The sequence below is a fragment of the Leucoraja erinacea genome, unplaced genomic scaffold (assembly GCF_028641065.1).
Source record: "Leucoraja erinacea ecotype New England unplaced genomic scaffold, Leri_hhj_1 Leri_636S, whole genome shotgun sequence".
NCBI lineage: Eukaryota > Metazoa > Chordata > Chondrichthyes > Rajiformes > Rajidae > Leucoraja > Leucoraja erinaceus.
In genome coordinates, this window is record NW_026576549.1 from 20,497 (window position 1) to 45,567 (window position 25,071).

Consider the following 25,071-nt stretch of genomic DNA (forward strand, 5'->3'; position numbering starts at 1 on the left):
GCAGATGACACAAAGCTGGGTGGCAGTGTGAACTGTGAAGAGGATGCTATGAGGATGCAGGGTGACTTGGACAGGTTGGGGGAGCGGGCAGATGCATGGCAGATGCAGTCTAATGTGGATAAATGTGAGGTTATCCACTTTCGTAGCAAAAACAGGAAGGCAGATTATTATCTAAATGGCATCAAGTTGGGAAAAGGGGAAGTACAACGGGATCTCGGGGTCCTTGTACATCAGTCTATGAATGTAAGTATGTAGGTACAGCAGGCAGTGAAGAAAGCGAATGGCCTTTATATCAAGATTCTAATGGCCTTTATATCAAGAGGAGTTGAGTATAGGAGCAAAGAGGTCCTTCTGCAGTTGTACAGGGCCCTAGTGAGACCACACCTGGAGTATTGTGTACAGTTTTGGTCTCCTAATTTGAGGAAGGACATTCTTGCTATTGAGGGAGTGCAGCGTAGGTTCACCAGGTTAATTCCCGGGATGGCGGGACTGTCATATGCTGAGAGAATGTCAAGACTGGGCTTGTATTCATTGGAATTTAGAAGGATGAGAGGGGATCTTATAGAAACATATAAAATTATAAAAGGATTGGACACGCTAGAGGCAGGAAACATGTTCCCGATGTTGGGGGAGTCCAGAACCAGGGGCCACAGTTTAGGAATAAGGGGTCGGCCATTTAGAACTGAGATGAGATAAAACGTTTTCACCCAGAGAGTTGTGAGTCTGTGGAATTCTCTGCCTCAGAGGGCGGTGGAGGCCGGTTCTCTAGAATTTAAAAGAGAGTTAGTCTGGGGGCTAGCGGAATCAGGGGATATGGGGGGAAGGCAGGAACGGGGTACTGATTGTGGATGATCAGCCATGATCACAGTGAATAGTGGTGCTGGCTGGAAGGGCCGAATGGCCTCCTCTTGCATCTGTTGTCTGTGTTTCTATGTGATCCATTTGATTACACTCAATCCATTTCCAGTGAGCAGATACATGATGAGGGAATAATGTTTAGGGTGTGTGTGTGAGTGTACTTGTGCTTGTGTGTGTGTGGGTGGTAGCGTGTGTGTGTGTGAGTGTGAGCGTGCATGTGTGTGTGTGTGGGTGGTAGCGTGTGCGTGTGTGTGTGAGCGTGCACGTGCGTGTGTGAGCGTGCACGTGTGTGTGTGTGTGTGAGTGAGCGTGCAAGTGTGAGGGTGTGTGTATGGGGGGGAATTCTGAATTGCACTGATTTTGGTTTTGTCTCACAGAAAATGTTGGCAGAGGAGTAACGGCCAAGAACATTCTGGAACTTTCTCCTGTAATATTTCTGTAGAATAAAAGACTTCAGCAACATTTGTGATGTTCTGTCTCTTAACTTCCAATCCGTCTGCTCTGTCTGGTCTAGACTCCGTGTCTCTCTCTCTCTCTCCCCTCCCTCTCTCTCTCTCTCTCTCTCCCCTCCCTCTCCCCTTCCTCTCTCTCCTCTCCCCTCCCTCTCTCTGTATCCTCCCCCCTCTCAGGTATTGGTTTATTAACATCACATCCACTGATACAGGGTGTAACGCTTAGTGTTGGTGCTGCCCAGCCCAACCATACTGTACGTGAATATACACTCAACGTACACACAAGTAGAACAGGTAAAGAGAAAGATACCTGAGTGCAGAATGTGGAGATGCAGGTACAGAGGAAGTGCAGGTTTATAAAAGCGCATGGGCAGGAATGAGGTTGGTTGGAAGTTTGCGACTAAACCCCAGCATACGGATTGACCCTTCACCATGGGCGGTCACGGTGGCGCAGCGGTAGAGTTGCTGCCTCACAGCGCCGGAGACCCAGGTTCGATCCTGACCACGGGCGCTGTCTGTATGGAGTTTGTCTGTTCTCCCAGTGACCTCCGAGTACAGTGACCTCTCCGAGTCCAGAACCAGGGGCCACAGTCTTAGAATAAACAGGAGGCCATTTAAGACTGAGGTGAGAAAACACTTTTTCACCCAGAGAGTTGTTGAATCTGTGGAATTCCCTGCCAAGGAGGGCAGTGGAGGCCAAGTCACTGGATGGATTTAAGAGAGAGTTAGATAGAGCTCTAGGGGCTGGTGGAGTCAAGGGATATGGGGAGAAGGCAGGCACGGGTTATTGATAGGGGACGATCAGCCATGATCACAATGAAGGGCGGTACTGGCTCGAAGGGCCGAATGGCCTCCTCCTGCACCTATTGTCTATGTTTCTATGACCACGTGGGTTTTCTCCGGGTGCTCCGGGTTCCTCCCACACTACAAAGACGTGCGGTTTGTAGTTAATTTACTCGGTGTAAATGTAATCATTGTCCCCAGTGTGTGTATGATGGTGCTAGTGTGCGGTGGGTTCGCTGGTCGGCACGGACCCGGTGGGCCGAAGGGCCTGTTTCCCGGCTGTATCTCTAAACTAAACTAAACAAGAAGCTGCAGTTGTAGATGTAGCCGGGTCAGTCACAATACAACACATAGAAACATAGAAATTAGGTGCAGGAGTAGAGGCCATTCGGCCCTTCGGCCCTTCGAGCCTGCACCGCCATTCAATATGATCATGGTTGATCATCCAACTCAGTATCCCGTACCTGCCTTCTCTCCATACCCCCGATCCCCTTAGCCACAAGGGCCACATCTAACTCCCTCTTAAATATCGCCAATGAACTGGCCTCAACTACCCTCTGTGGCAGAGAGTTTCCAGAGATTCACCACTATCTGTGTGAAAAAGTTTCTTCTCATCTCGGTTTTAAAGGATTTCCCCCTTATCCTTAAGCTGTGACCCCTTGTCCTGGACTTCCCCAACATCGGGAACAATCTTCCTGCATCTAGCCTGTCCAACCCCTTAAGAATTTTGTAAGTTTCTATAAGATCCCCTCTCAATCTCCTAAATTCTAGAGAGTATAAACCAAGTCTATCCATTCTTTCTTCATAAGACAGTCCTGACATCCCAGGAATCAGTCTGGTGAACCTTCTCTGCACTCCCTCTATGGCAATAATGTCCTTCCCCATCACAATAATACTTCATTAACCAAGTATGTTTTGCAACACACGAGGACTAACATACCAATAAAAAGCAACAAGACACACAAAACACATTTGAACATAAACATCCACCACAGTGACTCCTCCACATTCCCCACTTTGATGGAAGTTCAATCTCTTCCCTTCTTTGTTCTGCTGCCGTCAGGACACTTTAACCTTCTGTTGTTGGGGCGATCTTGCCTCCTGTAGCCAGCGGTCGGGCCTCTTCACATCGGGCTAATCAAGTTCCCGCATAAGGGTGGCCGATTGGGAAAGGGGGAGATGCAGCGAGACCTGGGTGTCATGGTACACCAGTCATTGAAGGTAGGGCATGCAGGTGCAGCAGGCAGTAAAGAAAGCGAATGGTATGTTAGCTTTCATTGCAAAAGGATTTGAGTATAGGAGCAGGGAGGTTCTATTGCAGTTGTACAGGGTCTTGGTGAGACCACACCTGGAGTATTGCGTACAGTTTTGGTCTCCAAATCTGAGAAAGGACATTATTGCCATAGTGGGAGTGCAGAGAAGGTTCACCAGACTGATTCCTGGGATGTCAGGACTGTCTTATGAAGAAAGACTGGATAGACTTGGTTTATACTCTCTAAAATGTAGGAGATTGAGAGGGGATCGTAAAGAAACTTACAAAAGTCTTAGGGGGTCGGACAGGCTAGATGCAGGAAGATTGTTCCCGATGTTGGGAAGTTCCAGACAAGGGGTCACAGCTTAAGGATAAGGGGGAAATCCTTTAAAACCGAGATGAGAAGAACTTTTTTCACACAGAGAGTGGTGAATCTCTGGTAACTCTCTGCCACAGAAGGTAGTTGAGGCCAGTTCATTGGCTATATTTAAGAGGGAGTTAGATGTGGCCCCTGTGGCTAAGGAGATCAGGGGGTATGGAGGGAAGGCAGGTATGGGATACTGAGTTGGATGATCAGCCATGATCATATTGAATGGCGAATGTGCAGGCTCGAAGGGGCCGAATGGCCTCTACTCCTGCACCTATTGTCTATGTTTCTATATAATCTGCCCTGCACCGGGCGATCGGACCCTGGGTTGGGGTGAGTCGAACCTCCTGCCACTTGGAGCTTCCCGACATCAGTCTCCCTAGTCCCCTAATTTGAGGAAGGACATTCTTGCTATTGAGGGAGTGCAGCGTAGGTTTACAAGGTTAATTCCCGGGATGGCAGGACTGTCATATGCTGAGAGAATGGAGCGGCTGGGCTTGTACACTCTGTGGAGTTTAGAAGGATGAGAGGCAATCTCATTGATTGTTAAGGGCTTGGCCGCGCGAGAGGCAGGAAACATGTTCCCGATGTTGTGGGAGTCCAGAACCCGGGGCCACAGTTTAAGAATAAGGGGTCGGCATTTAGAACGGAGACGAGGAAACACCTTTTCTCACACAGAGAGTTGTGAGTCTGTGGAATTCTCTGCCTCAGAGGGCGGTGGAGGCCGGTTCTCTGGAGAGAAATCTTTCAAGAGAGAGCTAGATAGGGCTCTTAAAGATAGCGAGAGAGAGTCAGGGGATATGGGGAGAAGGCAGGAACGGGGTACAGATTGGGGATGATCAGCCATGATCACATTGAATGGCGGTGCTGGCTCGAAGGGCCGAATGGCCTCTACTCCTGCACCTATTGTCTATTGTCTACCCGAGACTGCGAGGGTGTTGAAATCCGCAGGCTGCGGTTGGAGCGTCGATCCCAGGCTCCGATGATAAGTCTGCGGTCCCCACGGTGGGGCTCCGTCAGTCCAGAGCAAGGCCGCCAGCTCCATGACGTTAGGCCACAGAGCGACTGGAGAAATACGATCGCACCTCGGGCAAGTCTCCATGTTGTGTTGTGCTGCAGGAAGGAAGAATTTCACTGTTCCACCTGGAACATTTGACAATAAAACACTCTCGACTCATGACTAGTGTCAGTGTGCGGGGATCGCGGGTCAGCACGGGCCTGATGGACCGAAGGGCCTGTTTCAGCGCTGTGTCTCTAAACTAAACTAAACATTGCAGATGTGGCCCAGTCCGTCACACACACAGACCACACTCCCCACCATCGACTCCATCTACACTTCACGCTGCCTCGACAAAGCAGCCGACACCATCACAGACGTGTCCCTGTCCCACCCCGGCCATTCCCTCTTCTCCCCGCTCCCGTCCGGCAGGAGGTACAGAAGCTTGAAAGCGCGCACTGCCGGACACGGGAACAGCTTCTTCCCCGCTGTTATCAGGCTTCTGAATGGTCCTTCCGTGACCTAGGGTGCGTCTCCCGATCTTCCAACCTACCGCACGGCGGCCCTTGCACTTTTCACCTGTCAATCTCTCTCTCTGGGTGTTGCGGAGGGAGAACGAGGGCGGGGAGAGACATCCTTGTCAGAAACAGCAAACTGAAGACACTCAGACCAATATTTTCTGCCGACTTTTATTACAAACACATCACTGCTTCTGTGAGCGGTGGAACTGTGCAGATGCAGCACGGATACAGGAGGGAGACTCCGTGTGCGTGTACGTGTGTGTGTGTGCGTGTGTGTGTGTGTGTGTGTGTGTGTGTGTGTGTGTGTGTGTGTACGTGTGTGTGTGTACGTGTGTGTTTGTGTGTGTACGTGTGTGTGTGTATGTGTGTGTGTGTGTGTGTGTGTGTGTGTGTGTGTGTGTGTGTGTGTGTGTGTGTGTGTGTGTGTACGTGTGTGTGTGTGTGTGTGTGTGTGTGTGTGTGTGTGTGTGTGCGTGTGTGTGTACGTGTGTGTGTGTGTGTGTGTGTGTGTGTGTGTGTGTGTGTGTGTGTGTGTGTACGTGTGTGTGTGTGTGTGTGTGTGTGTGTGTGTGTGTGTGTGTGTGTGTGTGTGTGTGTGTGTGTGTGTGTGTGTGTGTAGTGACCACGGTGTGCCGTCTGTGTCTCTGTGTTCCGGTCAGTGGTGGCTCCACCTCAGCCCCGTGTCCGTGTGTCCCGTCACTCAGCTGGGGGTCGGTGGATGGGTGGGTCCCCGCTCGGCCCCCCCCCCCCGTCAGACCTGGAGAGGGGGAGAGGGGGAGTCAGGGCAGCGGCTCCCCTCCCCCACATCCCCTCTCGCCCCCTCTCCCCTTGATCGTCCCCTGTGGCCCCTCTCCCCCCCCCTCACTGCCCCCCTGCCCCCCAGAATGAGTGGGTTAACCCTATGATGAGCGTTTGGGGCTGGGACCTGTACTCGCTGGGTGTTTTAGAAGGATGAGCGGGTGCCTCATTGAAACGTAGTGAAATGTGAAAGGCTCGGATAGAGTGGATGGCAGGCACTGGTTCGATGGGCGCAAATGGCCTACTCCTACTGTGTATGTCTATTGCCCCCCCCCCCCCCCCCCCCACCCCCCCCCCCCGTCACCTGCAGCCGCCGGGCATCAGGATCCCGAACGGATAAAGGTTGTGCCGATGGGAGAGCAGCCGCAGGAAGGTCCCATCCCCGCACCCCTGGGGGCAAGACAGAGAGGAGAGAGAGAGAGAGGGAGGATAGACAACAGAGGGCAGGAGTAGGGGGAGATTCGGCCCTTCGAGCCAGCACCGCCATTCAATGGCGATCATGGCTGATCATCCCAATCAGTACCCCGTTCCTGCCTTCTCCCCATATCCCCTGACTCTCTCTCGCTATCTTTAAGAGCCCTATCTAGCTCTCTCTTGAGAAGAATTCTCTCCAGAGAGAGAACCGGGGAGGAGAGCCCTCTGAGGCAGAGAATTCCACAGACTCACAACTCTCACTGTGTGGAAAAGGGTTTCCTCGTCTCCGTTCTAAATGGCTTACCCCTTATTCTTAAACTGTGTTTGGCCCCTGGTTCTGGACTCCCCCAACATCGGGGACATGTTTCCTGCCTCTAGCGTGTCCAATCCTTCAGGGGAGGAGAATTTCTATGAGAGGGGAGATCCATCCTTCTAAACTCCAGAGTGTACAAGCCCAGAAGAGGGAGAGGGGAGCATATGACAGAGAGGCCATCCCTGGGAATCAACCTGGTGAACCTCGCTGGGGAGAGGAGAATGGCAAGAATGTCTTTCCTCAAAATCTTATATGAGGAGAATAAGATAAGGGGCTCAGGAGGAGGAAAGGGGAGGGGAGTATAGAGCAAGGAGGGAGGGGGATAGAGAGGAGAGAGGGAGGAGAGGGGGGGGAGGGATGGAGGGGAGAGGGGGGGAGAGGGAGGGAGGGAGGGGGAGAGAGGGGAAGGGGGAGAGAGAGGGAGAGGGGGAAAAGGATAGAGGGGGGGGAGAGAGGGGAGGGGGAGAGGGGGGAGAGGAGGGGGAGAGAGGGGAGAGGAGGAGGGAGGGGGAGGAGAGGGGAGAGGGAGAGGGGGGGAGGGGGGAGAGAGGGGGGAGATGAGGGGGGAGAGGGGGGGGAGGAGAGGGGGAGATCCCCGGCCCCCTGGACCCCTGTCACCTCAGCCAGCCGGGCCATGAGCTGGAGCCTGCCGCTAGGCCCCAGACTGACTCCGCTGCGGTCCGTGTCCTCGCTGTCCATGACGGAGGCCGTGGTCTCGGGGTTCCCAGCGATCGGCCCACGGGGCCCACACCTCAGGGGCCGCAGGGGACCCTGCAACTTCAAAACCGTTCAGCTGCTCCAGCACACGCGCCGGGCACAGTCCGACTCCGCAAAATGGGCCGGGGGGAGAGGCAGAGGATCAACTCGGTGCCCAGGCTGCAGATGCGGCCTACTCCCTCCCTCCCTCTCCCCCTCCTCCCCATCTCTCCCCTCCCTCTCTCCCTCTCTCCCTCTCTCCCTCTCCCCTCTCTCCTTCTCCCTCTCTCCCTCCCTCTCTCTCTCTCCCTCTCCCTCTCTCCTCCTCTCCCTCACTCTCTCCTTCCATCCCTCTCTCTCTCCCTCTCACCCCTCTCTCCCCCTCCCCCCCTCCCTCCCTCCCTCTCTCTCCTCCCTCACCCCCCCCCTCTCCCTCCCCCTCTCCCCCCCCCTCCCCCTCCCTCCCTCCCCCCCCCATCCATCCCTCTCCTCCCTCCCTCACTCCCCCACTGAGGTCCCATCCAGAGCCGCCAACGTTCTCACTACCAGGATGACTAGGCCCGGATGCTGGACTCCACACTAGGCCCGGATGCTGGACTCCACACTAGGCCCAGCCCTGGGGTCCAGCTGAGGTGTTTTGGCCCGGGGGGGGGGGCCCACGCGATGTCCAGCGCCCCGTCCATCTCATGAACCCGTCAGCTGACCCCGCCGGCTGGGCTTTGTGTACAGTCCAGCACCCGGGGCCAACTCATTCACCCAGACACGGCCCAGTCGGTCAACGAATTGCCGTGGGGAATTTGTCCCGTATTTTCACCCTTTTGTCCCTTATTTGGGAGCGAGAACGTTGGCCACCCTGACGAATGAATACATTTATTGGCCAAGTATTCACATACAAGGAATCTGCCTTCGTGCTCCACCCTCAAGTGACAACATGACACACAGTGACAGTGAGGAATGACACATAAAACATTAAACCCTGGGCCGATCCAATCACTGAGGCCCTGTGGCCAAGATTCAGGCTCCAATCTCGGCCTACTTCCCTTGTGGACCCAGAGCTCTGGTTTAGGCCCCAGTTTCGGCCTACTCTCCCCCTGAGGCCTATGGAAAAGGGTCAGGCTATAGCATGGGCCGATCCAATCACTCAGGCCCTGGGGCCGAGATTCAGGCTCCAGTCTCGGCCTACTCCCTCCCTGAGCTCCAGCTGTAAATCTCGGCCTATTCTTGCCCCACGTCACCGGGCCGGTTCTAACCTGCCCCATTGTGGACGCAGGGCCCTGGTTCAGGCTCCTGTCTCGGCCTGGGGAACCGGAGCTACGTGTTTAGGCTTTGCCTGGGGCCTACTCTCCCCTGTGGGCGCCATGGCAATGGTGCAGGCTCCAAGCACGGCCTAGTTTCCCAGCGATGCCCCCCGGGCACCGTGGGCCAGGCTCCTGCCGGGGCCTACACTCCCCAGGCTCCTGCCGGGGCCTACACTCCCCAGGCTCCTGCCGGGGCCTACACTCCCCAGGCTCGTTCCCTCACCGTCCGCCGGGGAGGATCGAGGGGAGGGGGGAGGGGGGGGGGGTCACTCACCGTGACAAATCCGTAACCCTTAGAGATGCCGGTGTCTGGATCCCGGATCAGATGCAGACTCTCAATCTGTGGGGGAGAGAGAGGGGGAGTAACATCGATGTGGGGGGGGGGGAGGAGGGAGAGGGAAGAGAGAGGAAGGGAGGAGAAGGGGGGAGGGGGAGGAGGGGGGAGAAGGAGGGAGAGGGGGGAGAGGGGAGGGGGGGAGGGAGAGGGGGAGGGGAGAGGAAGAGAGGCAGGGAGAGTGGGGAGGGGGGTAGAGGGGGTTCACCTTGCCAAAGGGGGTGAAGATGTCCCTCAGCATGTCCTGTGTGATGTTGGAGTGTAGGGACCCCACGTAGAGGCGTTGTGGCCCCGGGGGCCCCACGCAGGCCTCCGCCCGGCTCCGCGCGGTTCTTCTCAGCCTGAGGGGAGGAACTGGTCAGAGCCCGGGTTAGAACCCCCCCCCCCCCCCCGCGCGACACTCCCCCCTCCCCCCACTCCACGCGGCACTACCCCCCTCCCCCCTCCCCCCCCCCCTCCCCCACCCCCCCCCCCCCCCACACACCCCCCCCCGCCATTTCCTTGTCCCCCACGATAAATTCACCAAAGGGCCCAACCTCTGCTACTCGTTAAACGTTAAGAGTAAGGGGTCGGCCATTTAGAATGGAGACGAGGAAACACTTTTTCTCACAGAGAGTTGTGAGTCTGTGGAATTCTCTGCCTCAGAGAGCGGTGGAGGCCGGTTCTCTGGAAACATTCAAGAGAGAGCTAGATAGGGCTCTTAAAGTTAGCGGAGTCAGGGGATATGGGGAGAAGGCAGGAACGGGGTACTGATTGGGGATGATCAGCCGTGATCACATTGAATGGCGGTGCTGGCTGGAAGGGCCGAATGGCCTGCGTCTGTTGTCTGTTGTCTATTACCCAATCCTCTGGCTTCCCGCTCATCTTTGCAATGTTGTACTTCTCTTTTTATTTTTATACTGTCCCTGACTTCCCTTGTCAGCCACGGTCACCCCTTACTCCCCTTGGAATCTCTCTCACCCCTCCACCGCAGCCGCCCCCCTCCCATCCCCCGCGGCCCACCCGCTCCCCTCCGTCCCGGTACCTGTGAGGCCTGGATGATGATTGGGACCCCCAGGAGTTTGGTGCCGGACAGGGCGATGGCTTTGGACACCGACTCGATGTTGTAAAACTCCACGTACGCGATGCCCTTTGACCGGCGGGAACTCCGGTCCGAAATAATCTTCACGTCTCGGACCTGCAGCAAGCGGTCAGTGTGAGACCCGGCACTGACCAGCGGCAACGTGGCCGCGACCTAGACCCCCCGCGCTGACATAGAAACATAGACAATAGGTGCAGGAGTAGGCCATTCGGCCCTTCGAGCCTGCACCATTCGCCATTCAATATGATCATGGCTGATCATCCAACTCAGTATCCCGTACCTGCCTTCTCTCCATACCCCCTGATCCCTTTAGCCACAAGGGCCACATCTAACTCCCTCTTAAATATAGCCAATGAACTGTGGCCTCAACTGGCCTCAAATAGGGCCAAAACCCAAAGGAAATAGGCAACGTTTCGGGTCGAAACCCGAAGGGTTTCGGGACGAAACGTTGCCTATTTCCTACGCTCCATAGATGCTGCTGCACCCGCTGAGTTTTTGGCTGATCATCCAACTCAGTATCCTGTACCTGCCTTCTCTCCATAACCCCTGATCCCTTTAGCCACAAGGGCCACATCTAACTCCCTCTTAAGCCAATGAACTGTGTGGCCTCAACCACCCTCTGTGGCAGAGAATTCCACAGATTCACCACTCTCTGTGTGAAAAAAGTTCTTCTCATCTCGGTTTTAAAGGATTTCCCCCTTATCCTTAAGCTGTGACCCCTGGTCCTGGACTTCCCCAACATCGGGAACAATCTTCCTGCATCTAGCCTGTCCAACCCCTTAAGAATTTTGTAAGTTTCTATAAAATCCCCCCTCAATCTTCTAAATTCTAGCGATCTGCTGCGCTGACCCCGTGGTGACCCCGTGCTGACCCCCCCCCCGGCAAGGTGGCCACGACCCAGCAACATGGGCCAGGACTGACCCTCACCCCTCACCCCATGAGAGTGGTGGACACTGACCACCACGTAACTAACCGACACTGACCCGGGGAAAGCAAATATTCAGATGACACAAAGCTGGGTGGCAGTGTGAACTGTGAGGAGGTTGCTATGAGGATGCAGGGTGACTTGGACAGGTTGGGGGAGCGGGCAGATGCATGGCAGATGCAGTTTAATGCGGATAAATGTGAGGTTATCCACTTTGGTAGCAAAAACAGGAAGGCAGATTATTATCCGAATGGCGTCAAGTTGGGAAAAGGGGAAGTACAACGGGATCTGGGGGTCCTTGTTCATCAGTCTATGAAAGTAAGCATGCAGGTTCAGCAGGCAGTGAAGAAAGCAAGAACAAGAGGAGTTGAGTATAGGAGCAAAGAGGTCCTTCTGCAGTTGTACAGAGCCCTAGTGAGACCACACCTGGAGTATTGTGTGCAGTTTTGGTATCCAAATTTGAGGAAGGACATTCTTGCTATTGAGGGAGCCCAGCGTAGGTTCACCAGGTTAATTCCCAGGATGGCGGGACTGTCATATGATGAAAGAAATGGAGCGGCTGGGCTTGTATACACTGGAATTTAGAAGGATGAGAGGAGATCTCATTGAAACTTGAATGAATGAATGAATGAATGTTTATTGGCCAATATTCACATACAAGGAATTTGCCTTGGTGCTCCGCCCACAAGTGACATCATGCCATACCGTGACAGTTAGGAATGACACATAAAACATTATCATCTAAACATGTGAATTAAATTAAATACCAGATCTAAGGGAGGCTACAGATTTTTGGCTGTTGAGTAGAGCGACTACTCGTGGATAAAAACTGTTTTTATGTCTGGCTGTGGCAGCTTTGACAGTCTGGAGTCGCCTTCCAGAGGGAAGTGATTCAAAGGGTTTGTGGCCAGGGTGAGAGGGGTCAGAGATGATCTTACCCGCTCGCTTCCTGGCCCTTGCAGTGTACAGTTCATCAATGGAGGGAAGGTTGCAGCCAATAATCTTCTCTGCTGATCGAACGATTCGCTGCAGCCTCCGGATGTCGTGCTTGGTGGCTGAGCCAAACCAGACCATGATGGAGAAGGTGAGAACAGACTCTACGATGGCCGTGTAGAATTGGACCATCATTGCCTGTGGCAGATTGTGCCTCCTCAGCTGTCGCAGGAAGTACATCCTCTGTTGGGCCTTTTTGACTGTGGAGTCGATGGTGGCCCCCTATTTAAGGTCCTTGGAGATGATGGTTCCGAGGAACTTAAAAGACTCCACAGATGTGACAAGAAGGCTCTGCAGAGAGTAGTGCGTTCGGCCGAATGCACTGTGGGAACTTCACTCGTCCCCCTGCAGGAACTATACAACAGGAGGTGCAACTCCAGAGCAAATAAAATCATGGGAGACCCCTTCCACCCCTGCAACGGACTGTTCCAGCTGCTACGGTCAGGCAAACGCCTCCGTTGCCATGTGGTGAGAACGGAGAGGTTGAGAAGGAGTTTCTTCCCAGAGGCAATTTGGACTGTAAACACCTATCTCACCAGGGACTAACTCTACTGAACGTTTTTCCTTCCATTATTTATTATGTAAAAGAATATGTGTGTTATGATTGTGTTTATAATTTGTTTGGTTGTTTTGTTGTTTGTCTTTTGCACAAAAGTCCGCGAGCATTGCCACTTTCATTTCACTGCACATCTCGTATGTGTATGTGACAAATAAACTTGACTTGACTTGACTTGACTTGTTGATGGTGAGGGGAGGGGGAGCTCTCCTAAAGTCTACAATCAATTCCCACTGTCTTAAGAGCATGGAGCTCCAGGTTGTTGCCATGGCACCAGGACGCCAGCTGTGACAACATCTATATAACTAAAAGTCTCATCTTGACCACTTCCTGTCTGAGCTGTATATTGATTTTAGAAAAAACGGTACATAGAAACATAGAAATTAGGTGCAGGAGTAGGCCATTTGGCCCTTCGAGCCTGCGCCGCCATTCAATATGATCATGGCTGATCATCCAACTCAGTATCCCGTACCTGCCTTCTCTCCATACCCCCTGATCCCCTTAGCCACAAGGGCCACATCTAACTCCCTCTTACATATAGCCAATGAACTGGCCTCGACTACCCTCTGTGGCAGAGAGTTCCAGAGATTCACCACTCTCTGTGTGAAAAAAGTTCTTCTCATCTCGGTTTTAAAGGATTTCCCCCTTATCCTTAAGCTGTGACCCCTTGTCCTGGACTTCCCCAACATCGGGAACAATCTTCCTGCATCTAGCCTGTCCAACCCCTTAAGAATTTTGTAAGCTTCTATAAGATCTCTCAATCTCCTAAATTCTAGAGAGTATAAACCAAGTCTATCCGGTCTTTCTTCATAAGACAGTCCTGACATCCCAGGAATCAGTCTGGTGAACCGTCTCTGTGCTCCCTCTATGGCAATAATGTCCTTCCTCAGATTTGGAGACCAAAACTGTACGCAATACTCCAGGTGTGGTCTCACCAAGACCCTGTACAACTGCAGTAGAACCTCCCTGCTCCTATACTCAAATCCTCTTGCTATGAAAGCCAACATACCATTCGCCTTCTTCACTGCCTGCTGCACCTGCATGCCTACTTTTAATGACTGGTGTACCATGACACCCAGGTCTCGGTGCATCTCCCCTTTTGCTAGTCGGCCACCATTTAGATAATAGTCTGCTTTCCCGTTTTTGCACCAAAATGGATAACCTCACATTTATCCACATTATACTGCATCTGCCAAACATTCGCCCACTCACCCAAGGTACCGTATATCACTGTGAGTTACTCACAGTACTCCTCCGCTGAGGCAACCCCGGGAGTTTTTCCGATCGATGAAAAATAAAAAAGTTATGAATGTTTTAAAAATCTTGAGATCAGCTGTTTGATCCTCTCGCCTGTCAATCACCACGATGAAGGTAACACCCCTTCTAGGGCGGGGGGGGGGGGGCAGGACTATAAAACCCCGGATGCCTGGACATCAGTCAATCACTCTGGAAGATCGCGAGGTTGAGCCCACAACTGTGCTTCTGCTGTGAGTCAACTGAGCTGTGAGTCTACTGAACTGTGAGTCTGCAATGTACTTGCAATAAATGATTTGTTAGCCCTTAATGAAAATGAGATGAGTTGTTTGGCCTGCCCTGTGCTTGAAACTGAAATGGCAATGGAAATGAAATGAAATGAGTTATTTGGCCTGCCCTGTGCTTGAAACCGAAATGGCAATGGAAATGAAATGAAATGAGTTGTTTGGCCTGCCTGAAAGCGTTGGGTCCTGTCCCGTGTGAACATGGGACAGGACCCAACGGGTCCCCCTTAGTGTAGTGTCAGATTATAAAGGGATTGGAGACGTTGGTGGCAGGAAACATGTTCCCGATGTTGGGGGAGTCCAGAATAAGGGATCGGCCCATTTAGAACACACACACACACACACACACACACACACACACACATATATACACACACACACACACACTCCCCGGGGGGGGGGGGGGGGGGGGGGGGGGGGGGGGGTCGGTTTCCCACCTTTCCGACGGAGCTGAAGAAGTGCCCGAGGTCGCGGGGTCGAGTCCGCGCCGAGAACTGGAGACAGAGAATCGTGCAGGCGTCTCGTTCCTCCGCAGTGCGGCCATAGAGGCGGTCCCTGCCCGACAGAGAGGGTGAGAGAACGCCCCATCACCCCCTCCCCTCCCCTCCCCAACCCTCCCCACCCCTCCCCTCCCATCCCCTCCCCTCTCATCCCCTCCCCTCCCCCCCCCCCTCCCCTCTCCTCTCATCCCATCCCCTCCCCTCCCCTCCCCTCTCATCCCCTCCCCTCCCCTCTCCTCTCATCCCCTCCCATCCCCTCCCCTCCCTTCCCATCCCCTCCCCAACCCTCCCCCTCCCATCCCCTCCCCAAACCCCCCATCTCTCCCCCCCCCAACCCCTCTCTCTCACCTGCTGAGGCTCCGCGATCGCTCCGGGCTGCGGCTGCACGAGCGACAATGTCTGAAAAACACAAAGTTGGTCCCTTAGTGGAGGGGGAGAGAGAGAGAGGGGGGGAGGGAGGGGGGGGGGGGGAGAGAGAGAGGGAGGGGGGGAGAGGGGGAGAGGGGGGGAGAGAGAGAGGGGGAGAGAGGGAGAGAGAGAGGGAGAGGGAGAGAGAGAAAGAGAGAGAGAGAGAGGGAGAGAGAGAGAGAGAGAGGGAGGGAGAGGGAGAGAGAGAGAGAGAGAGAGAGAGAGGGAGAGAGAGAGAGAGAGAGAGAGAGAGGGAGAGAGAGGGAGGGAGAGGGAGAGGGAGAGAGAGGGGGAGAGGGGGAGAGAGGGAGAGAGAGAGAGGGGTGAGAGAGAGAGAGAGGAGAGAGAGGGGGAGAGAGGGAGAGAGAGAGAGAGGGAGGGAGAGACGGAGAGAGAGAGGGAGAGAGAGAGAGGGGGAGAGAGAGGAGAGAGAGGGGGAGAGGGGGAGAGAGAGGAGTATTGTTGAGGCGGGCAGGATCGGGTCACTCACCTGTGCCGGTCCCTGTGTCGATGTCCCGAGCTCCTGCGCCTCCCCCTCCGCCGGCTGTGACCCCTCCTCCGTCCTCTCCTCCGCTCCTGACTCCTCCTCCTGCCTTTGCGGTGCCTCCTGCCCCGTCCCCTCTCGCTGTGTGGGGGGAGGAGAGTAAAACTCTGACAGACACCTCCCTGAGCGTTTGTCGGCGCTGGGCCTGTACTCGCTGGAGTTTAGAAGGATGAGGGGGGACCTCATTGAAACGTACAGAATAGTGGGCGGCCTGGATAGAGTGGATGTGGAGAGGATGTTCCCACTAGTGGGAGAGTCTAGGACCAGAGGGCACAGCCTCAGAATTAAAGGACGTTCCTTTAGGAAGGAGATGAGGAGGAATTTCTTTAGCCAGAGGGTGGTGAATCTGTGGGATTTGTTGCCACAGACGGCGGTGGAGGCCACAAGTCAGTGGATATATTGAAGGCAGAGATAGATAGATTGTTGATTAGTGCGGGTGTCAGGGGTTATGGGGAGAAGGCAGGAGAATGGGGTTAGGAGGGAGAGATAGATCAGCCATGATTGAATGACGGGGTAGACTTGATGGGCCGAATGGCATGTTGGCCTTCATAACAAGAGGAGTTGAGTATAGGGGAAAAGAGGTCCTTCTGCAGTTGTATAGGGCCCTAGTGAGACCACACCTGGAGTATTGTGTGCAGTTTTGGTCCCCTAATTTGAGGAAGGACATTCTTGCTATTGAGGGAGCCCAGCGTAGGTTCACCAGGTTAATTCCCGGGATGGCGGGACTGTCATATGCTGAGAGAATGGAGCGGCTGGGCTTGTACACTCTGGAGTTTAGAAGGATGAGAGGGCATCTTATTGAAACATGTAAGATTGTTAAGGGTTTGGACACGTTAGAGGCAGGAAACATGTTCCCGATGTTGGGGGAGTCCAGAACCAGGGGCCACACACACACAGTTTAAGAATAAGGGGTCGGCCATTTAGAACGGAGACGAGGACACACTTTTTCTCAGAGAGTTGTGAGTCTGTGGAATTTTCTGCCTCAGAGGGCGGTGGAGGCCGGTTTTCTGGATGATTTAAAGATAGAGCTAGATAGGGCTCTTAAAGATAGCGGAGTCAGGGGATATGGGGAGAAGGCAGGAACGGGGTACTGATTGGGGATGATCAGCCATGATCACATTGAACGGCGGTGCTGGCTGGAAGGGCCGAATAGCCTCTACTCCTGCACCTGTTGTCTATTGTCTATCGACATGGAGAGAAGGCAGGAGAATGGGGTTAGGAGGGAGGGATAGATCAGATCAGCCGTGATTGAATGACGGGGTAGACTTGATGGGCCGAATGGCCTGATTCTGCTCCAATTGCTTCTGCCGTCATGACCTGAGAGAGAGGGGAGACTGGTAGATGCTGATGGTGGTGTGGGGACAGGGGACGGGGGGGCGGGGGGGGGAGGGAGGGGAGGGGAGGGGGCAGAGGGGGGGAGGACCACGGTTTACCTGCTGCGTATCCTCTCCTGACTCGGGCTGCGCTCCGCCCCCGCGCTCTCCGCGCTGCTCCCCGAATGTCCCGGTGCCAGCGGCCGGTCCCCACTCCCCCGCTGGTCAGCCTGCGGACACGGTCAGACAGCAGGGAATCGGGGGTACAACCCTCCCCACACCCCACCCCCCCCCCCTCCCCACCCACACACACCCCACCTCCTCCCCCCCCTCCCCTCCCCTCCCCTACGTTCCCTCCCCCTCCCCCTCTACCCTCCCCTCCCCTCCCCCTCCCCTCCCCTCCCCCCCCCCTCCCCTCCCCACCCCCCCCCCCTCCCCTCCCCCTCCCCTCCACCCTACGCTCCCCTCCCCTCCCCCAGTCCTGACACCACCCGCTCCCCCTCTCTCTCACCCCCTCCCCTCTAGCCCCCTATACCACCCTCTCGACATAGAAACATAGAAAACAGGTGCAGGAGTAGGCCATTCGGCCCATCGAGCCAGCACCGCCATTCAATCTGATCATGGCTGATCATCCACAATCAGTTCCCCGTTCCTGCCTTCTCCCCATATCCCCTGACTCCGCTATCTTTAAGAGCTCTGTCTAACTCTCTTTTAAAAGCATCCAGAGAACCGGCCTCCACCGCCCTCTGTGGCAGAGAATTCCACAGACACACAACTCTCTCTGTGAGAAAAAGTGTTTCCTCATCTCCGTTCTAAATGGCCGACCCCTTATTCTTAAACTGTGGCCCCTGGTTCTGGACTCCCCCAACATCGGGAACATGTTTCCTGCCTCTAGCGTGTCCCAAACCCTTAACAATCTTATATGTTTCAATAAGATCCCCCTCATCCTTCTAAACTCCAGAGTGTACAAGTGTACACTGCCTCGTATGACAGTCCCGCCATTCCCCGGGAATGGGCAGGTTGGGCCGAAGGGCCTGTGCCCATGCTGGGAGACTCTTTCACAGGGAGCGTGTGACGGGATGGGTGCCACGTTCCGGATTCCGGACATTTTGCCCGCTCACCTGCCGACTTTTCCCGCCGCTTTGGCCTTCCGGACAAGGTGCTTCTCCTGAGGGAGCAGAGAGGGAACGGTAAGATGTTTGTGTTTTTTCCACCGAGGGTGGTGGGTGGGCGCCTGGAACCCGCGGCTGGGGTTGGTGGTGGGGGGCAGATACGAGAATGCTGTTTGGCAGGAGGTCAGATGGGCTCATAGTCATCATACACTTACTAAAAGTCTGATCTTGTACGTGTGTTTGTGTGTGTGTGCGTGTGTGTGTGTCTGTGTGTGTGTGTGTGTGTGTGTGTGTGTCTGTGTGTGTGTGTGTGTGTGTCTGTGTGTGTGTGAGTGTGTGTGTGTGTGTGTGTGTGTGTGTGTGTGTGTGTGTGTGTGTCTGTGTGCGTTTGTGTGTGTGTGTGTGTGTGCGTGTGTGTGTGTGTGTGTGTGTGTGTGATATCCTCTCATCCTTCTAAACTCCAGAGTGTACAAGCCCAGCCGCTCCATTCTCTCAGCATATGACAGTCCCGCCATCCCGGGAATTAACCTGGTGAACCTACGCTGGGCTCCCTCAATAGCAAGAATGTCCTTCCTCAAATTAGGGGACCAAAACTGCACACAATCCTCCAGGTGTGGTCTCACTAGGGTCCTGTACAACTGCAGAAGGACCTCTTTGCTCCGATACTCAACTCCTCTTGTTATGATTAAGAGTTTAAGAAAGAACTGCAGATGCTGGAAAAATCGCAGGTAGACATAAATGCTGGAGAAACTCAGCGGGTGAGGCAGCATCTATGGAGCGAAGGAATAGGTGACGTTCCGGGTGGAGACCCTTCTTCATAACTCTTGTTATGAGATATCTTTCAGAGATACAACGCGGAAAAATGCCCTTCGGCCCACTGAGTCCGCGCCGACCAGCGACCCCCTCCCCCTCCCACACGCTAACACAACCCCACACACACCACGGACAATATACATTCATACCAAGCCGATTAACCCACGTTTCTGGAGTGTGGGAAGAAACCGGAGCACCCGGGGGAAAACCGCGCGGTTCACGGGGAGAACGTGCAAACTCCCGTGGTCAGGATCGAACCCGGGTCACCGGCGCCGAGAGGCAGTGGGGAAGCGATGGGTGGGGGTGGTGGGGAGAGGAGGGGGGGGAGAGGTCAGGAAGTCCGGGGAGCGATGGGCAGGTGAGTTCCACGCACCCCCCCCCCTCCCCTCCACCCTCCTCCACCCCCCCGTTACCTTCTTCAAGAAAGGCGCCTCCAACATGGCCTCGATCACCACGTCAAAATCGTCCGAAGACATCGTCTCTCCGCCCGCCCCTCGGGGCCACAACCTGCCGGTGGATGAAGTCCCCGGAGCTCAGGATTAGACCACTCTCCCGGGCACCTGTTGATAGAATGGGAGCGGCTGGGCTAGTATACACTGGAATTTAGAAGGTCGAGAGTATTGTCGAGTACTGGAGGATTGTGTGCAGTTTTGGTCCTTCTGCAGTTGTACAGGGCCCTAGTGAGACCACACCTGGAGTATTGTGTGCAGTTTTGGTCCCCTCATTTGAGGAAGGACATTCTTGCTATTGAGGGAGCCCAGCGTTGGTTCACCAGGTTAATTCCCGGGATGGCGGGACTGTCATATGGTGAGAGAATGGAGCGGCTGGGCTTGTCCACTCTGGAGTTTAGAAGGATGAGAGGGGATCTCATTGAAACATATAAGATTATTAAGGGTTTGGACACGCCAGAGGCAGGAAACATGTTCCCGATGTTGGGGGAGTCCGGAACCAGGGGCCACAGTTTAAGAATAAGGGGTCGGCCATTTAGAACTGAGATGAGGAAACACTTTTTCTCACAGAGAGTTGTGAGTCTGTGGAATTCTTTGCCTCAGAGGGCGGTGGAGGCCGGTTCTCTGGATACTTTCAAGAGAGAGCTAGATAGGGCTCTTAAAGATAGCGGAGTCGGGGGATATGGGGAGAAGGCAGGAACGGGGTACCTATTGTGGATGATCAGCCATGATCACATTGAATGGCGGTGCTGGCTCGAAGGGCTGAATGGCCTCCTCCTGCACCTGTCTACTGTCTATTCTACATCAGCCCGTCTATTCCCCGTTACCTGGGTCACTCTGATCTCTCTCTGTCCCCCTGGTCTCTCAGCGCCCGGAGCGGGGAGCCGGGGCTAGGCGCGGTGCGGGCGGGTCGAGCGGCCGCGACGCTGCCTCTCCCGCGAGTGACAGAGGGAGCGCCGGCCGGCGGCGGGAGAGGAGGGCGGACTCTCACACTTGGACTGGACTGCTGACAGTTGCTGGCGGGGAGGGAGCGCCGCGGGACGGGAGGGGGGGGTGAGGGAGCGCCGCGGGACGGGAGGGGAGGGGGGGGGTGAGGGAGCGCCGCGGGACGGGAGGGGAGGGGGGGGGGGGGGATGAGGGAGCGCCGCGGGACGGGAGGGGAGGGGGGTGAGGGAGCGCCGCGGGACGATGGGGGGGGGGGGGTGAGAGGGAGCGCCCGCGGGACGGGAGGGGGGAGGAGGGAGCGCCGCGGGACGAGAAGGGGGAGGAGGGAGCGCCGCGTGTGAGGTAGGGGAGGGGGATGAGGGAGCGCCGCGGGTGGGGAGGAGGTGAGGGAGGGGAGCGCCGCGTGTGGGGGGGGGGGTTGAGGGAGGGAGCGCCGCGTGTGGGAGGGGGGAGGGAGCGCCGCGTGTGAGGGAGGGAGGGGGGGATGAGGGAGCGCCGCGGTGGGGGGGGGGGGGTTGAGGGAGGGAGCGCCGCGTGTGGGAGGGGATTGAGGGAGCGCCGCGTGTGGAAGGGGGGAGGGAGGGAAGGGGGGAGGAGGGAGCGCCGCGGGAGGAGGTGAGGGAGGGAGGGAGGGAGCGCCGCGTGTGGGAAGGGGGAGGGAACGGGGAGGAGGGAGCGCCGCGGGAGGAGGTGAGGGAGGGAGGGAGGGGGAGCGCCGCGTGTGGGAAGGGGGAGGGAAGAGGGAGGGAGGGAGCGCCGCTGGGGGGGGGGGGGGGGTTGAGGGAGCGCCGCGTGTGGAAGGGGGGAGGGAAGGGGAGGGGGAAGGGGGAGCGCCGCGGGGAGGAGGGTGAGGGAGGGAGGAGGGAGGGAGGGGGGGGGGAGGGAGGGAGCGCCGCTGGTCCGGGGCCGCCGCGCGTAAACATATTTCTGCTACAATATCCGTCTCTCAGGAAGTTCCGCTGATCCAAGGCCGAGACAATAACATCAACAAGAGAACAAGGTTAGTGATCCCGGCTCCGGGAGCCCGTCCCCCCCCCCCCCCTACCTCCCTGCAGCTACAGTCGCCCCCATTACAATAGACAACAGCCAACAGGTGCAGGAGTAGAGGCCATTCAGCCCTTCCAACCAGCACCGCCATTCAATGTGATCATGGCTGATCATCCACAATCAGTACCCCGTTCCTGCCTTCTCCCCATATCCCCTGACTCCGCTATCTTTAAAAGCCCTATCTAGCTCTCTCTTGAAAGTATCCAGAGAACCTGCCTCCACCGCCCTCTGAGGCAGAGAATTCCACAGACTCACAACTCTCTGTGAGAAAATGTGTTTCCTCGTCTCCGTTCTAAATGGCCGACCCCTTATTCTTAAACTGTGGCCCCTGGTTCTGGACTCCCCCAACATCGGGAACATGTTTCCTGCCTCTAGCGTGTCCAAGACCTTAATAATCTCATAAGTTTCAACAAGATTCCCTCTCATCATTCTAAACTCCAGAGTGTACAAGCCCAGCTGCTCCATTCTCTCAGCAAATGACAGTCCCGCCATCCCGGGAATTAACCTGGTGAACCTACGCTGGGCTCCCTCAATAGCAAGAATGTCCTTCCTCAAATGAGGGGACCAAAACTGCACACAATACTCCAGGTGTGGTCTCACTAGGGCCCTGTACAACTGCAGATCGCTGCTTGGATATGAGAGTATTTCAGCTACAGGGAGAGAGAGCATGGAGTGATCGGGTAGATGCACATTCTTTATGCAGAGTAGTGGATTCAAGCTTGGAAGGGTTCAGAGAAGATTTACGAGGATGTTGCCAGGACTAGAGGGTGTGAGCTAAAGGGAGAGGTTGAGTAGGCTGGGTCTCTATTCCATGGAGCTCAGGAGGATGAGGGGTGACCTTATAGAGGTGTACAAAATCATGAGAGGAATAGATCGGGTAGACGCGCAGAGTCTCTTGCCCAGAGTAGGGGAATCGAGGACCAGAGGACACGGGTTCAAGGTGAAGGGGAAAAGATTGAATAGGAATCTGAGGGGCAACTTTTCCACACAGAGGGTGGTGGGTGTGGAACGAGCTGCCGGAGGAGGTAGTTGAGGCTGGGACTATCACAACGTTTAAAACACAGGGAGGTGGAGCAAGTGCAGGTGAGGCATGTTGGTCAGCATGCTCAATGTGGGCCGAAGGGCCTGTTCCCACGCTGCATGACGAGAGGGCATAATTTAAACATGAGAGGGGCAAAGTTTGAAGGAGACGTGGAGTGGGGGGGGGGTGTTGTGGTGGGGGGGGGGGGGGAGGGGGCGAAGAAGAGAGTGTGTGTGGGGGGGGGGGGGGTGGGGGGCAGGAGAGGGGGGATGTGGGAGGGAGCTGGATTTTTATGAGCTGGGTCGACTGCTGAAGTCACCCCCCCTCCTTACCCCTTCCCGCTCATTCCCCCCTTTTTACACCCCTCTCCTTCCTCTTCTCCCCCCCCCCCCTCCTCTCTCTCTCTCTCTCGCCGCCCCTTACCCTCCCCTCCCTCCCCTTCCTCTCCCTCTCCGTCTCCCCGATGAGTGTGTGCAGTTTCGGTCTCCAAATTTGAGGAAGGACATTCTTGCTATTGAGGGAGCCCAGCGTATGTTCACCAGGTTAATTCCCGGGATGGCGGGACTGTCATATGCTGAGAGAATGGAGCGGCTGGGCTTGTACACTCTGGAGTTTAGAAGGATGAGAGGGAATTTCCTTGAAACATATAAGATTGCTAAGGGTTTGGACATGGTAGAGGCAGGAAACATGTTCCCGATGTTGGGGAAGATCAGAACCAGGGGCCACAGTTTAAGAATAAGGGATCGGCCATTTGGAACAGAGATGAAGAGAAACTTTTTCTCACAGAGAGTTGTGAGTCTGTGGAATTCTCTGCCTCAGAGGGCGGTGGAGGCCGGTTCTCTGGATGCTTTCAAGAGAGAGCTAGATCGGGGTCTTAAAGATAGCGGAGTTAGGGGATATGGGGAGAAGGCAGGAACGGGGTACTGATTGTGGATGATCAGCCGTGATCACATTGAATGACGGTGCTGGTTCGAAGGGCCGAATGGCCTCCTCATGCACCTGTTGTCTATCGTGATGACAGAGGCCCCGGGCCCCTCACACACCCCCTCCCTCCCGGCCGTTCCTGTCCCCGCCGCTCGCTCGCTCAGCGGAGGGAGGGGAGGGGCTGATATCCCACCACATGCTCCTCGGTCAATGGCGGCCACGTTTCCCATAACGCCCCGCGCGCGGGAAAGCGCTCTGCCTCTGCAGCGGGCCGGCGCATGCGCTCTTGCCGCCCAGGGGGCCGGCCCGCACCCGGGGATAGGGCGCTTTCCGCGCCGCGGGGCAGGCTGGGTAGCGAGGGCCGCCATTGACACCGAAAGACAAAAACAAAAAATGCTGCCGGAACTCAGCGTCTCCACCCGAAACGTCGCCCATTCATTCTCTCCACGGATGCTGCTGCTTGTGCGCGGCCCCGGGCTGAGTCTGAGACGAGGGGAGATTACACCCCGGGACTGTGATCTCTCACCCACCCCCCCACCCCGCGGGGAGACGGGGTCGCTTTGACGGGGGCAGGGGAGGTCGGTAGTCCGGTCGGGGGTGTGGGTAAGGTGGGGCGGGCGGGCCGCGGGGGGGGGGGGGGGTGCGGGGCTGGTGGAGGAGGTGGTGGGGAAAGAAGGTGATGGGGGATAGAGAGAGAGGGAAGGAGAGGGAGGCGGAGAGGTAGTAGAGGGCTAGGGAGAAGGGGGAGAGAGAGGGGGAGGAGAGATGGGGAGTGAGAGAGGGAGTGTGAGGGAGCAGGAGTGAGGGGGAGGGAGAGGGGGAGAGAGAGGGGGGGGGGGGGGGGGGGGGGGGGGAAAGAGGGAGGGGGGGAGGGGGGAGGGGAGAGAGATAGAGAGGGAGAGAGAGAGAGGGTGAGGAGAGAAAGGTAGGGAATGAGTGAGGAGGGAGAGAGGGGTAGGGAGAGGGGGTGAGGGAGGGAGACAGATAGGTAGGAGAGAGGGGGAGAGAGTGGGGGAGGGAGAGAGAGGAGAGAAAGGGGGAAGAAGAGAAGGGATGAGGCTTGGGGAGAGCGGGAAGGGGGTCGGAGATGTGGCAGAAAGTCCTGCCGCTGGCGAAAATCCTCCTCCCGGGAGGGGCTCCCGCCGCTCCCCGTGGTTTTGCCGGTGGGACGCGAGGGTAGGTTTACAAGGTTAATTCCCTGGATGGCGGGACTGTCATACGCTGAGAGAATGTGGAGCAGCTGGGCTTGTACACTCTGGAGTTTAGAAGAATGAGAGGAGATCTCATTGAAACATATAAGATTATTAAGGGTTTGGACACGCTAGAGGCAGGAAACATGTTCCCGATGTTGGGGGAGTCCAGAACCAGGGGCCACACGGTTTAAGAATAAAGGGTCGGCCATTTAGAACGGAGACGAGGAAACACTTTTCCACCCAGAGAGTTGTGAGTCTGTGGAATTCTCTGCCTCAGAGGGCGGTGGAGGCCGGTTCTCTGGATGCTTTCAAGAGAGAGCTAGATAGGGCTCTTAAAGATAGCGGAGTCAGGGGATATGGGGAGAAGGCAGGAACGGGGTACTGATTGGGGATGATCAGCCATGGCGGTGCTGGTTCGAAGGGCCGAATGGCCTACTCCTGCACCCGTTGTCTATTGTATAACAGAATAATTGCCTATCTAGCTAGTTTACCCGCGTTTGATCTATATCTGTTTCAACCAGAAGGGCGACTCGAAATGTCGCCTATCCATGATCACCAGAGTTGCTGCCTGATCCGTTGTGTTGCTCAATCATTTTGTATCTTGTTTTGTCTAAGAGCATCTGCTG

The 25,071-nt window shown here is 55.7% G+C and overlaps 1 protein-coding gene across 1 annotated transcript; it reads right to left on the reverse strand.

Annotated features, from left to right (window-relative positions):
* Positions 1–6,328: 6,328 nt before the first annotated feature.
* LOC129694360 (RNA-binding protein 39-like) lies at positions 6,329–18,049 on the reverse strand. The gene is given in 11 exon segments (XM_055631061.1): positions 6,329–6,418; positions 7,374–7,526; positions 9,024–9,089; positions 9,292–9,385; positions 9,387–9,424; positions 10,108–10,260; positions 14,614–14,731; positions 15,025–15,075; positions 15,575–15,733; positions 17,062–17,171; positions 17,996–18,049. Coding segments are annotated over 11 exon segments (1,086 nt in total).
* Positions 18,050–25,071: the final 7,022 nt, after the last annotated feature.